This window comes from Pseudophryne corroboree, chromosome 2 (genome assembly GCF_028390025.1).
Source record: "Pseudophryne corroboree isolate aPseCor3 chromosome 2, aPseCor3.hap2, whole genome shotgun sequence".
Lineage (NCBI taxonomy): Eukaryota > Metazoa > Chordata > Amphibia > Anura > Myobatrachidae > Pseudophryne > Pseudophryne corroboree.
In genome coordinates, this window is record NC_086445.1 from 753,824,170 (window position 1) to 753,838,946 (window position 14,777).

Consider the following 14,777-nt stretch of genomic DNA (forward strand, 5'->3'; position numbering starts at 1 on the left):
TGGGGAAGATGGTTGCAGCTTACGAAGCCATTCCATTTGGCAGGTTTCATGCCCGGGTATTTCAGTGGGACCTGTTGGACAAGTGGTCCGGGTCTCACCTGCACATGCACTGGAAAATAAGTCTATCTTCCAGAACCAGAATATCTCTCCTGTGGTGGCTTCAAAGTTCTCACCTCCTAGAGGGACGCAGGTTCGGGATCCAGGATTGGGTCCTGGTGACCACGGATGCAAGTCTCCGAGGCTGGGGAGCAGTCACACAGGGAAAACATTTCCAGGGAAAATGGTCAAGCCAGGAAGCTTGTCTGCACATAAACGTTCTGGAATTAAGAGCCATCTACAACGGCCTTCTACAAGCAGAACACTTTCTTCAAGGTCCACCTGTCCTGATTCAGTCGGACAACGTAACAGCGGTGGCGTACATAAACCTGCCAGGGCGGAGCAAGGAGCAGAGCGGCGATGGCGGAGGCCACAAAAGTTCTCAGCTGGGCGGAAAATCATGTAAGCGCTCTGTCAGCGGTCTTTCTTCCGGGCGTGGACAACTGGGAAGCAGATTTCCTCAGCAGACACGATCTCCATCTGGGAGAGTGGGGTCTTCATCAAGAGGTTTTTGCAGAAGTGACAAGTCGTTGGGGAATTCCTCAAATAGACATGATGGCGTCTCGCTACAACAAGAAGCTTCAGAGATATTGTTCCAGGTTGAGGGACCCTCAAGCCAGTGCAGTGGACGCCCTGGTGACTCCGTGGATGTTTCAGTCGGTATATGTGTTCCCTCCACTTCCACTCATTCCAAAAATGATAAGGATCATAAGAAGAACAAGGGTTCAGGCGACACTCATTGTTCCAGATTGGCCACGGAGGGCCTGGTATCCGGATCTTCAGGAATTGCTCATAGAAGATCCCTGGCCTCTTCCTCTAGAGAGGATCTGTTACTGCAGGGGCCGTGCGTCTTCCAGGACTTACCGCGGTTGCGTTTGACGGCGTGGAGGTTGAACGCCAAATCCTAGCTCGAAATGGTATTCCCGGGGAAGTGATCCCCACTCTCCTTAAGGCTAGAAAGGAGGTCACGGCGAGCATTATCACCGTATTTGGAGAAAGTATGTGTCTTGGTGTGAAGCCAAGAAGGCTCCTACGGAGGAGTTTCAGCTGGGTCGTTTCCTCCATTTTTTGCAGGCAGGTGTGGATGCGGGCCTGAAATTAGGTTCCATTAATGTGCAGATTTCGGCTTTATCCATTTTCTTTCAAAAGGAATTGGCCGCCCTTCCAGAGGTTCAGACTTTCGTGAAGGGAGTACTGCACATCCATCCTCCGTTTGTGCCACCCGTGGCACCATGGGATCTTGATGTGGTGTTGCAATTTCTTATGTCCCACTGGTTTGAACCTTTGCGAAAGGTTGAATTGAAATTTCTCACTTGGAAGGTGGTCATGCTTTTGGCCTTGGCATCCGCAAAACAGGTGTCGGAATTGGCGGCTTTGTCTCACAAGAGCCCCTATTTGATTTTCCATGTGGATAGGGCGGAATTGAGAACTCGTCAACAATTTCTGCCGAAGGTGGTTTCCTCGTTTCACATAAACCAACCTATTGTGGTACCTGTGGCTACGGATGCCTTGGCTGTTTCAAAATCTCTCGATGTAGTCAGAGCTTTGAATATTTATGTCGCCAGAACGGCTCAAATTAGGAAATCAGAGGCTCTGTTTGTCCTATATGCTCCCAACAAAATTGGGGCTTCTGCTTCCAAGCAGACTATTGCCCGCTGGATCTGTAATACGATTCGGCATGCTCATTCTACGGCTGGATTGCCGTTGCCCAAATCGGTGAAGGCCCATTCTACCAGAAAGGTGGGCTCGTCCTGGGCGGATGCCCGAGGAGTCTCAGCGCTTCAACTTTGCCGAGCAGCTACATGGTCGGGTTCAAACACTTTTGCTAAGTTCTACAAGTGTTATACCCTGACTGATGAAAACCTCATGTTTGCTCAATCGGTGCTGCAGAGTCGTCCGCACTCTCCCGCCCGGTCTGGAGCTTTGGTATAGACCCCATTGTCCTTTTGGAGTCCCCAGCATCCTCTAGGACGTAAGAGAAAATAGGATTTTAATACCTACCAGTAAATCCTTTTCTACTAGTCCGTAGAGGATGCTGGGTGCCCGTCCCTGTGCGGACTGTTTTTTGCAGTAGTATTGATAGTTTTTGCTTCTGTTACACGTAGGTAGTGTATCGGTTATGTGCAGCTTGTTGCTGTTGTTAGTTCATGCTGTTAACTGGTATTGCTTAAAAGCCATATTGTACGGTGTGTTGTGGTGTGAGCTGGTGTGTTTCTCACCCTTGGTTAACAAAAATCCTTTTCCTCGAAAAGTCCGTCTCCCTGGGCACAGTTCCTATAACTGAGGTCTGGAGGAGGGGCATAGAGGGAGGAGCCAGTTCACACCCATTCAAAGTTTTATAGTGTGCCCATGTCTCCTGCGGATCCCGTCTATACCCCATGATCCTTTTGGAGTCCCCAGCATCCTCTACGGACTAGGAGAAAAGGATTTACCGGTAGGTATTAAAATCCAATTTTACCTCACTCTGAACATTTAGTTGACATAGGTCAGGAGTCCTGGGAAAATCCAGGAAAGAAGTTCACGCCTCACAAGAAGATGCTGGCTCGCTACCCCTTTGCTGCGGAGCTTAGTAAAAATTGGGAAACACCCCCGCCAGTGGCTTCGCAAGTGGCGCGGCTGGTAGTATCCTCAGCTCTGCCTGTAACTACCGTCACGTCTTTGAGAGAGCCGACGGACAAGTGTGTGGAGGGTTGTTTGAAGGCAGTCTACACCCTAAACAGTGCGTAGGCCCACTATTACAGCGACATGGGCTGCAGAAGCTGTGGAAGCGTGGGCTCAGGAGCTGGAGGCGGAGTAGCCTTCCAATGCTTCTGATCATGCTAGACAATGCCTGTCGTATATTGTTACATCATCCCATTACATTAAAGAAGCGGCTTCTGATGCCGGTATTCTGGCGGCCAAGGCTTCTACTACGTCCATTTTGGCTCCCCGAATTCTCTGGTTACGGTCCTGGTCCGTGGATATGGACTCAAAGAAAACCCTGGAGGTACTCCCCTTCGAAGGAGACATTCTTTTCGGAGAAGACCTCAACAAGATAGTGGCTGACTTAGCTTCTGCTAAAACAGCATGTCTTTCTAGTACTGCTCCTTCGGTGCCGAAGGCTAAGAGTACTTCCTTTCGCTCCTTTCGTCCTTCAGGGAAAGCAAAAGGTCAGGCGTACCCAAAACAGGTTCGCACTTCCAAACCCAATAAGCCCAAACCCAAACGGGCCTGGGCTGCCCGTCAGCCTGCTTCCAAAACTGATAAGCCTGCTGCATGACGGGGCGGGCCTCCCTCTGGGGGATCCCAGAGTGGGATCCGACTTCTAGGGTTTTCCCAGGAATGGTTGAAGACCACTTCCGATGCCTGGGTACGGGAAGTTGTCACTCGAGGTTACACTGTATCCTTCAAGAATCGTCCCCCTCATCGATTTTGCCTGACAGACGTCCCTTCGGATCAGGTGAAGGCAAAGACTCTTCATTCGGTGGTACAGTTCCTCCTGGACACAGGAGTGGTAGTACAGGTGCCTATGGCTCAGAGAGGCAAGGGGTACTATTCACCACTGTTCCTAGTCCCGAAACCGAATGGGTCTTCCCGGCCCATTCTCAACCTCAAGTCCTTGAACAAATTTGTGAAGGTCTCCAAGTTTTGTATGGAAACTCTTCGCTCTATTGTTCTGGCCTTGGAGCCTGGGGACTATATTCCCATTGCAGTGTCGCATCAGCAGTACCCGAGGTTTGTGGTTGGCAACCTCCATTACCAATTTCGGCCGTTACCTTTTGGTTTGACCACGGCTCCGCGAGTTTTCACCAAGGTCATGGCGGTAATGACGGCTGTACTCCGCCGTCAAGGGGTCAGGATCCTACCGTACTTAGACGACTTGTTGATCCTGGCAAATTCCCCAGAGATTCTCCTACTCCATCTGGATCTGACTATCCAGTTTCTGCAAGCCCATGGGTGGCTCATCAACTGGAAGAAATCCTCCCTGGTCCCTGCTCAGAGCATGGTGCACCTTGGGGCGTTGTTGGACACTCACAAGTAGCAGTTGTTCTTGTCTCAGGAGAAAGTCCTGAAGCTTCAGGACAGGATTCAAAGCTTACTATTTCGTCTGTAAGTGTCAATACATTCGGCAATGCAAGTGCTAGGTCTCATGGAGTCGGCTTTCGACATGGTGGAGTACGCCCAATTCCATTCCCTCTCCAGAGGCTAATTCTTGCCAAGTGGGATGGCCTGCCTCACCGGATCAGGTCTCAAATGCTCTTATTGTCTCTGGAGGTCCGTCTGTCACTGAGCTGGTGGCTTCAGGACCAACGATTGTGCAGGGGTCGTCCCTTCTGGATCTCCAACTGGGTCCTTCTGACGACGGACGCGAGTCTGAGGGTTGGGTTGCGGTGTTGGAGCAACACTCCCTTCAGGGTCGGTGGACTAAGGAGAAGTCTCTCCTCCCGATAAACATTCTGGAATTGCGACCTTACCTGATGTGCATACGTTCACTCAGGTTGTATTGCGGATTCAACCTCCTTATGTCCCGCCGGTGGCTCCTTGGGAATTGTCGGTGGTTCTGGAGGTGTTGCAAGGGTCTCCGTTTGAGCCTCCTGAATCTGCAGACCTTAAGTAGCTTTCTCTTAAGGTATTTTTTCTGCTGGCTATTGCCTCTACTAGACGGTTATCAGATTTGGGGGCCATGTCTTGTAGGTCCCCCTATCTGATTTTTCACCGTGACCGGGTGGTTCTTCGGACGCGTCCTGGTTATCTACCTAAGGTGGTGTCTTCTTTCCACCTTAACCAGGAGATTGTGGTTCCGGCCTTTGTCTCTCCGGATTTATCCTCCAAAGAGCGGTCTTTGGATGTGGTACGGACTCTCCTTATCTATGTAAAGAGGACAGCCTCCGTTAGGAAGTCTGATTCTCTCTTTGTACTGTTTGGTTTTCACAAACGTGGCTGGCCTACTAACAAGCAGACCGTGGCCAGATGGATTAGAATGGTGATTGCACATGCTCATGTACAGGCTGGCCTTCCAGCTCCTGCTACCATCAAAGCCCATTCTACTCGGTCTGTTGGACCTTCTTGGATGGCTCGCCGTGGTGCGACCCTTGAACAATTGTGCAAGGCGGCTACGTGGTCCTCAGTGAACACGTTCATAAGGTTCTATGCCTTCGATACTTCCGCCTCCCAGGATGCTTCTTTTGGACGCCGGGTTCTTGTGCCAGCTACAGTGCGTCCACTCCCATAAGGAACTCCTTTAGTACATCCCCGATGTTTTTCCCTGTGGAATACCAGTGTACCATGCTGCAGAAAAGGAGATTTATGGTAAGAACTTACCTTTGTTAAATCTCTTTCTGCGAGGTACACTGGATTCCACAGGGGCGGCCCGCCCTGACGCACTTAGCTTCTTTGGGTTGGTATGGCATTAGCCGCTGATACCTTCTCCTGTCGTGCGAATGTGGTGTCTGTGGCTGCTAACTGTTGTTGTCTCTTTTACCTGCTACTGTATTGGACTGGTTAATAAAACTGAGCTCCTGTGCACGGAGGTGGGGTTATAGAGTAGGCGGCGCTGAGCATCTTGGGAACAGTCAAAGCTTTTAACCTGTTGGTGCCTTGGATCAATATCCTACTCTACACCTCCGATGTTATTCCCTGTAGAATCCAGTGTCCCTTGCAGAAAGAGATTTAACAAAGGTAAGTTCTTACCATAAATCTCCTTTTCTTCTCGCACCTCAGGAGGCTGCGAGAAGAAATGTCCACCTTGCGACTACCGGATATCTACATGGAGCAACAATTCAGTTGCTCCATTTCGTGCCCCCTTTGGGATAACCGCACACAAAAACAATTGAATTGGCCTCATTATGTCTAATTTGTGATAGAAATTGCTTCCACCTTCTTATTGATACAGTATCACATAGTCTTGCTGATTTACAGTGGCATGTCATACAGTGGCATGTCATCTCTGAATACATGAGGTGTATTCAGAGATGACATGATGACAGATGACTTGCTCACTCTCATGTAACTTCCTGTAGACTCCAGAATTTGGGTAGAGACTCCTGGCTCTTGGGAAAGTGGACAAATCTCTCTTCCCACTGGCTAACCCATGAAATGGACGGGGCCATTGCAGCCAATAGCGCTACTTCAGAGTTGGGCAGGCACCCTGCAGCCTGTGGAGCTGGCCAGAGTGTCCGTAGGATGCTTCAGGCAGTTCTCTATTTTCCCAGAGTCAGTGGCGAGGCACTGACATGATGCAGGCAAAAGTATTCTTACCCACCAAAAGTCAACAGATTTCTCTACAAATGACACGTCATTATTTTGGGTGAACTACAGTACTAGGCTCTTAAAGTACATTTTAAAATTCATTATTTGCAGATTTCTTTTTGAAAGATATAAAAAAGTAAGATGTTTGCATATATTCAACCCTTGCAGACTAGTACTTTGTAGAGCCATATTTTGGTTTGCACACTGTTTGGGTTGACTTGACCATTCCTCCGTGCAGATTTGTTCCAGGTTGTTAGGTTGATTGGATGATTGAAGCATATTCTTTCAGTATCTCCCTTTATTTTGCAACATCCATTGGTCCTTCAATTTTTACATGATGGTGCCACCCCTGTATTTTACTGTTGGGATAGTGTTTGCTGAGTAATGGGCAGTGTTAGGTTTTCATTACACATAGTATTTTGAATTGGGACCAAAAATATAAATTTGTCTCATCTGGCCACAAAACCATATCCCACATTTTAGCTGTGTCAATGTCACTCTGATGTTTTCTGACCCTCTCTAGATGTGCTTTTTCTTCTGTAGTGGCTTCTTTATAGCCACCCTCCCATACAGCACATGATTATGCAGATCTCTTGATATGTATGGTTCAATGATGCACCTTTATTCCAGACATAGTTATGAGCTCTAACTCCACAACACAGCACTACAAGTTGTTGCAACAAGTTGATACCATACTATGTACAAACTCATAAATCATATATAATGTATGTATATATTAGGAAGAATGTGTTTAAACCTCTACATATCTGACGTCTTCGAGCAGAACATCTTTTAACTGTTCCTATTTATTTTCACTTTATTTACTATGTACAGTATTTTGTAGTGTTAGATGCAGTTTATAGTGTACTAATCATTAATTCAAGTTTTTCTTTATATGCAGTCACAGTCAAATAAAGATGGAGCAGGAGATTCCGTTTAAAATATTCCCATTAAAAAGACTAACCAGTTGTCATGTGTCTACAGTTAAGCCACATACAGTTGTGGGTAATAATTCTTTTATTCAGGTGGGTTCAGTTTTGTAAATACTCTTTTCCAAAACATTGTAACTGACAGTATAACTCCTGAAATCACACAGTAGTCCTGATTTTAGTCAAAAGCAAAGAAAAAATAAATAAATGTAAATCAAGTATGTTTTCACCTGTTCAAACCATGTTGCAATTTAAGGGGTGCAAATATATACTTTTTTGCATACAGGATAAATATGAGTTGCTTCCACATGTATCCCACAAATGCTGGATAGTTTTATTTCTCTAAAGTCCTAGAGGATACTGGGATGGATTAGTACCAAGGGGTATAGATCGGGTCCAGTGTGTGCTGGCTCCTCACCTCTATGCCCCTCCCCCAGACTCAGTTTAGAAAAATGTGCACAAAGAGCCGGGTGCATTCTCTGGAGAGTTTTCTTCAGAATTTTTTTTTAGTTTATTATTTTCAGGCAACACTGGCTGGCACCAATCTGCCTGCGTCGTGGGACTTGGGGGGGGGGGGGGGGTGTCCGAACCAACCTCCTATAGGGTTAATCGTTCGTATCCCCGCTGACAGAAGATTAGCTCCTGAGGCGCTGTTTCACACGCCAGCAGCATGCCGCCACCTGTAACAGATGCTGAAAAAGACACAGTGCGGTGAGTACTAACACCGGGGTCCCGGTTAGCGGGTCCCCAATGACAATGGCGGTATGAGGGAACGGAGGACACCAGGCTGCAGACACCCACACTGGTGCTGAAGTAAAGGGTTTTTTAAACTCCATTTCTCTGACGTCCTAGTGGATGCTGGGGACTCCGTAAGGACCATGGGGAATAGCGGCTCCGCAGGAGACTGGGCACAAAAGTAAAGCTTTAGAACTACCTGGTGTGCACTGGCTCCTCCCCCTATGACCCTCCTCCAAGCCCCAGTTAGATTTTTGTGCCCGAACGAGAAGGGTGCACACTAGGTGGCTCTCCTGAGCTGCTTAGTGAAAAGTTTAGTTTTAGGTTTTTTATGTTCAGTGAGACCTGCTGGCAACAGGCTCACTGCATCGAGGGACTAAGGGGAGAAGAAGCGAACTCACCTGCGTGCAGAGTGGATTGGGCTTCTTAGGCTACTGGACATTAGCTCCAGAGGGACCGATCACAGGCCCAGCCATGGATAGGTCCCAGAGCCGCGCCGCCGGCCCCCTTACAGAGCCAGAAGACAGAAGAGGTCCGGAAAATCGGCGGCAGAAGACGTCCTGTCTTCAACAAGGTAGCGCACAGCACTGCAGCTGTGCGCCATTGCTCTCAGCACACTTCACACTCCGGTCACTGAGGGTGCAGGGCGCTGGGGGGGGGGGCGCCCTGAGACGCAATAAAAACACCTTGGATGGCAAAAAATGCATCACATATAGCTCCTGGGCTATATGGATGAATTTAACCCCTGCCAGAATACACAGAAAAACGGGAGATAAGGCCGCCGAGAAGGGGGCGGAGCCTATCTCCTCAGCACACTGGCGCCATTTTCCCTCACAGCTCCGTTGGAGGGAAGCTCCCTGGCTCTCCCCTGCAGTCACTACACTACAGAAAGGGTTAAAAAAGAGAGGGGGGCACTAATTAGGCGCAGTATAAACAATACAGCAGCTATAAGGGGAAAAACACTTATATAAGGTTATCCCTGTATATATATAGCGCTCTGGTGTGTGCTGGCAAACTCTCCCTCTGTCTCCCCAAAGGGCTAGTGGGGTCCTGTCCTCTATCAGAGCATTCCCAGTGTGTGTGTGCTGTGTGTCGGTACGTTTGTATCGACATGTATGAGGAGAAAAATGATGTGGAGACGGAGCAGATTGCCTGTAATAGTGATGTCACTCCCTAGGGGGTCGACACCTGAGTGGATGAACTGTTGGAAGGAATTACGTGACAGTGTCAGCTCTGTATAAAAGACAGTGGTTGACATGAGACAGCCGGCTACTCAGCTTGTGCCTGTCCAGACGTCTCATAGTCCGTCAGGGGCTCTAAAGCGCCCGTTACCTCAGATGGCAGATATAGACGCCGACACGGATACTGACTCCAGTGTCGACGGTAAAGAGACAAATGTGACTTCCAGTAGGGCCACACGTTACATGATTGAGGCAATGAAAAATGTTTTACACATTTCTGATAATACGAGTACCACCAAAAAGGGGTATTATGTTCGGTGAGGAAAAACTGCCTGTAGTTTTCCTGAATCTGAGAAATTAAATGAGGTGTGTGATGATGCGTGGGTTTCCCCCGATAACAACTGATAATTTCTAAAATGTTATTGGCATTATATCCTTTCCCGTCAGAGGTTAGGGTACGTTGGGAAACACCCCCTAGGGTGGATAAAGCGCTCACACGCTTGTAAGAACAAGGGCTCTACCCTCTCCTGAGATGGCCGCCCTTAAGGATCCTGCTGATAGAAAGCAGGAGGGTATCCTAAAATGTATTTACACACATACTGGTTTTATACTGCGACCAGCAATCGCCTCAGCCTGGATGTGCAGTGCTGGGTTGGCGTGGTCGGATTCCCTGACTGAAAATATTGATACCCTAGATAGGGACAGTATATTATTGACTATAGAGCATTTAAAAGATGCATTTCTATATATGCGTGATGCACAGCGGAATATTTGCCGACTGGCATCAAGTCTAAGTGCGTTGTCCATTTCTGCCAGTAGAGGGTTATGGACACGACAGTGGTCAGGTGATGCGGATTCCAAACGGCATTTGGAAGTATTGCCTTATTAAGGGGAGGAGTTATTTGGGGTCGGTCTTTCAGACCTGGTGGCCACGGCAACAGCTGGGAAATCCACGTTTGTACCCCAGGTCGCCTCTCAACATAAGAAGACGCCGTATTATCAGGCGCAGTCCTTTCGTGGGCAAGCGGGCAAAAGGTTCCTCTTTTCTGCCCGTGACAGAGGGAGAGGAAAAAGGCTGCAGAAATCAGCCAGTTCCCAGGAACATAAGCCCTCTCCCGCCTCTGCCAAGCTCACAGTATAACGCTGGGGCTTTACAAGCAGAATCAGGCACGGTGGGGGCCCGTCTCAATGAATTTCAGCGCGCAGTGGGCTCACTCGCAATTAGACCCCTGGATCCTTCAGGTGATATCTCAGGGGTACAAATTGGAATTCGAGACGTCTCCCCCTCGCCGTTTCCTAAAGTCGGCTTTACCGATGTCTCCCTCTGACAGGGAGGCAGTTTTGGAAGCCATTCACAAGCTGTATTCCCAGCAGGTGATAATCAAGGTACCCCTCCTGCAACAGGGAACGGGGTATTATTCCACACTGTTGTGGTACCGAAGCCGGACGGCTCGGTGAGACCGATTCTAAATCTAAAATCTTGAACACTTACATACGGAGGTTCAAATTCAAGATTGAGTCACTCAGAGCAGTGATTGCGAACCTGGAAGAAGGGGACTACATGATGTCTCGGGACATCAAGGATGCTTACCTTCATGTCCCAATTTACCCTTCTCACCAAGGGTACCTCAGGTTTGTGGTACAGAACTGTCACTATCAGTTTCAGATGCTGCCGTATGGATGGACCACGGCACCCCGGGTCTTTACCAAGGTAATGGCCGAAATGATGATACTCTTTCGAAGGAAGGGAATTTTAGTTATCCCTTACTTGGACGATTCCCTGATAAGGGTAAGATCCAGGGAACAGTTGGAGGTCGGTGTAGCACTATCTCAGGTAGTGTTGCGGCAGCACGATTGGATTCTCAATATTCCAAAATCGCAGCTGATTCCGACGACTCGTCTTCTGTTCCTAGGGATGATCCTGGACACAGTCCAGAAAAAGATGTTTCTCCCGGAGGAGAAAGTCAGGGAGTTATCCGAGCTAGTCGGGAACCTCCTATAACCGAGCCAAGTCTCAGTACATCAATGAAAGGGTTCTGGGAAAAATGGTGGCTTCCTACGAAGCAATCCCATTCGGCAGATTCCACGCAAGAACTTTCCAGTGGGACCTGCTGGACAAATGGTCCGGGTCGCATCTTCAGATGCATCAGCGGATAACCCTGTCACCAAGCACAAGGGTGTCTCTCCTGTGGTGGTTGCAGAGTGCTCATCTTCTAGAGGGCCGCAGATTCGACATTCAGGACTGGGTCCTGGTGACCACGGATGCCAGCCTGCGAGGCTGGGGAGCAGTCACACAGGGAAGGAATTTCTAGAGCTTATGGTCAAGCCTGGAGACATCACTTCACATAAATATCCTGAAGCTAAGGGCCATTTACAATGCTCTAAGCTCAGCAAGACCTCTGCTTCAAGGTCACCCGGAGTTGATCCATTCGGACAACATCACGGCAGTCACCCACGTAAACAGACAGGGTGACACAAGAAGCAGGAGGGCAAGGCAGAAGCTGCAAGGATTCTTCGCTGGGCGGAAAATCATGGGATAGCACTGTCAGCAGTATTCATTCCGGGAGTGGACAACTGGGAAGCAGACTTCCTCAGCAGACACGACCCCCACCCGGGAGAGTGGGGACTTCACCCAGAAGTCTTCCACATGTTTATAAAACTCGACAAGTATTGCGCCAGGTCAAGGGACCCTCAGGCAATAGCTGTAGACGCTCTGGTAACACAGTGGGTGTACCAGTCAGTGTATGTGTTCCCTCCTCTGCCTCTCATACCCAAGGTACTGAGAATTATAAGATGGAGAGGAGTAAGCACTATATTCGTGGCTCCGGATTGTCCAAGAAGGACTTGGTAACCGGAACTTCAAGAGATGCTCACGGAGGATCCGTGGCCTCTACCTCTAAGAAGGGACCTGCTCCAGCAAGGACCCTGTCTGTTCCAAAACTTACCGCAGCTGCGTTTGACGGCATGGCGGTTGAACGCCGGATCCTGAAGGAGAAAGGCATTCCGGATGAAGTCATTCCTATCCTGATCAAAGCCAGGAAAGATATAACCGCAAAACATTATCACCGCATTTGGCGAAAATATGTTGCGTGGTGCGAGGCCAGTAAGGCCCCGACGAAGGAATTTTCAACTAGGTCGATTCCTACATTTCCTGCAAACAGGAGTGTCTATGGGCCTGGAATGGGGGTCCATTAAGGTTCAAATTTCGGCCCTGTCAATTTTCTTCCAAAAAGAACTAGCTTCAGTCCCTGAAGTTCAGACGTTTGTGAAAGGGGTACTGTATATACAGCCTCCTTTTGTGCTTCCAGTGGCACCTTGGGATCTAAATGTAGTTTTTGGGTTCCAAAAGTCACATTGGTTTGAACCACTTAAATATGTGGAGTTAAAATATCTCACATGGAAAGTGGTCATGCTGTTGGCCCTGGCCTGCGCCAGGTGCGTGTCAGAATTGGCGGCTTTATCCTGTAAAAGCCCTCATCTGATTTTCCATTCGGACAGGGCGGAATTGAGGACTTGTCCTCAGTTTCTCCCTAAGGTGGTTTTCAGCGTTTCACCTGAATCAAACTATTGTGGTGCCTGCGGCTACTAGGGACTTGGAGGACTCCAAGTTGCTAGACGTTGTCAGGGCCCTGGAAATATAGGTTTCCAGGACGGCTGGAGTCAGAAAATCTGACTCGTTGTTTATTCTGTATGCACCCAACAAGCTGGGTGCTCCTGCTTCTAAGCAGACTATTGCTCGTTGGATTTGTAGTACAATTCAGCTTGCACATTCTGTGGCAGGCCTGCCACAGCCAAAATCTGTAAAAGCCCATTCCACAAGGAAGGTGGGCTCATCTTGGGCGGCTGCCCGAGGGGTCTCGGCTTTACAACTTTGCCGAGCAGCTACTTGGTCAGGAGCAAATACGTTTGTAAACTTCTACAAATTTGATACCCTGGCTGAGGAGGACCTGGAGTTCTCTCAATTGGTGCTGCAGAGTCATCCGCACTCTCCCGCCCGTTTGGGAGCTTTGGTATAATCCCCATGGTCCTTACGGAGTCCCCAGCATCCACTAGGACGTCAGAGAAAATAAGAATTTACTTACCGATAATTCTATTTCTCGTAGTCCGTAGTGGATGCTGGGCGCCCATCCCAAGTGCGGATTGTCTGCAATACTGGTACATAGTTATTGTTACCAAAAAATCGGGTTATTGCTGTAGTGAGCCATCTTTTCTAGAGGCTCCTCTGTTATCATGCTGTTAACTGGGTTTAGATCACAAGTTATATGGTGTGATTGGTGTGGCTGGTATGAGTCTTACCCGGGATTCAAAATCCTTCCTTACTGTGTACGCTCGTCCGGGCACAGTATCCTAACTGAGGCTTGGAGGAGGGTCATAGGGGGAGGAGCCAGTGCACACCAGGTAGTTCTAAAGCTTTACTTTTGTGCCCAGTCTCCTGCGGAGCCGCTATTCCCCATGGTCCTTACGGAGTCCCCAGCATCCACTACGGACTACGAGAAATAGAATTATCGGTAAGTAAATTCTTATTTTTACACTGTATATGTTTACAATAAAACCAGTATAATCATATAGGGACTGCGCCCCATGGAGGGGGCAGGGCTTCCCGGAGACTGGGACCAGCGGCTCAAATGCGCCATTTCCAGCTGCTGCTGACTTCCAGGCTGCATGCAAGCGCTGCTCCTCCACAGACCCTGCTGAATCACCAATTGTACTGGTCCCATGGGGTTTTATAGAAAAGGGGGGAGCATATAGGTGGCTATACCACATTCTGCCTTACTAAGGCTTTGAATTATACCAAGCAGAGCACTGCTTTGACTGAGGTATTGTGTGCTGGTCTCATTCCTCTCTGTGTCACTCCATTCAGGTGTCTGTAGTTTACTGTGTTATTTCACCATCCTGTGTTTCTCATACGTCCTAGAGGATGCTGGGTCCAAAAGGACCATGGGGTATAGACAGGATCCGCAGGAGACATGTGCACTTTAAGACTTTAAATGGGCGTGAACTGGCCCCTCCCTCTATGCCCCTCCTCCAGACCTCAGTTAGATTCTGTGCCCAGAGGAGACTGGTTGCACACTAGGGGAGCTCTACAGAGTTTCTCTAGAAAATACTTTTGTTAGGTTTATTATTTTCAGGGAGCTCTGCTGACAACAGGCTCCCTGCTTCGTGGGACTGAGGGGAGAGAAGCAGACCTACTTCTGTGAGTTCAAAGGCTCTGTTTATTAGGCTACTGGACACCATTAGCTCCAGAGGGTCTGATCACTTGGTGCGCCTAGCTGTTCGTTCCCGGAGCCGCGCCGCCGTCCCCCTCACAGAGCCTGAAGAGAGAAGCCGGGTGAGTAAAGAAGCAAAGAAGACTTCAAAGGCGGCAGAAGACTTCAGATCTTCAGGAGGTACCACGCAGCGCGCCATTGCTCCTTTACACAAGCGGCACTACATGGGTGCAGGGCGCAGGGGGGGCCTCCTGGGCAGCAATAAAACCTCATGTTTAACCTGGCTATATGTATATACATTGCCTAGGCAATGTATAGGGACCCCTGTGTCACGATCCGAGTATCTGGACGCCATTACCTGCCTTTCAGATGTCTCATGAGGCTCGCTCAGCGTTCCAAGG

The 14,777-nt window shown here is 48.9% G+C and overlaps 1 protein-coding gene across 1 annotated transcript in view; it reads left to right on the top strand.

Annotated features, from left to right (window-relative positions):
- SYCP1 (synaptonemal complex protein 1) overlaps positions 1 to 14,777 on the top strand; it is a 1,049,791-nt gene that overhangs the window by 53,617 nt on the left and 981,397 nt on the right. The window contains exon 2 of the mRNA XM_063955446.1: positions 7,226 to 7,349. Coding sequence (XP_063811516.1) covers positions 7,242 to 7,349 — 108 coding nt within the window. The 5' untranslated portion in view covers positions 7,226 to 7,241. The remainder of the gene's footprint in view (positions 1 to 7,225; positions 7,350 to 14,777) is intronic.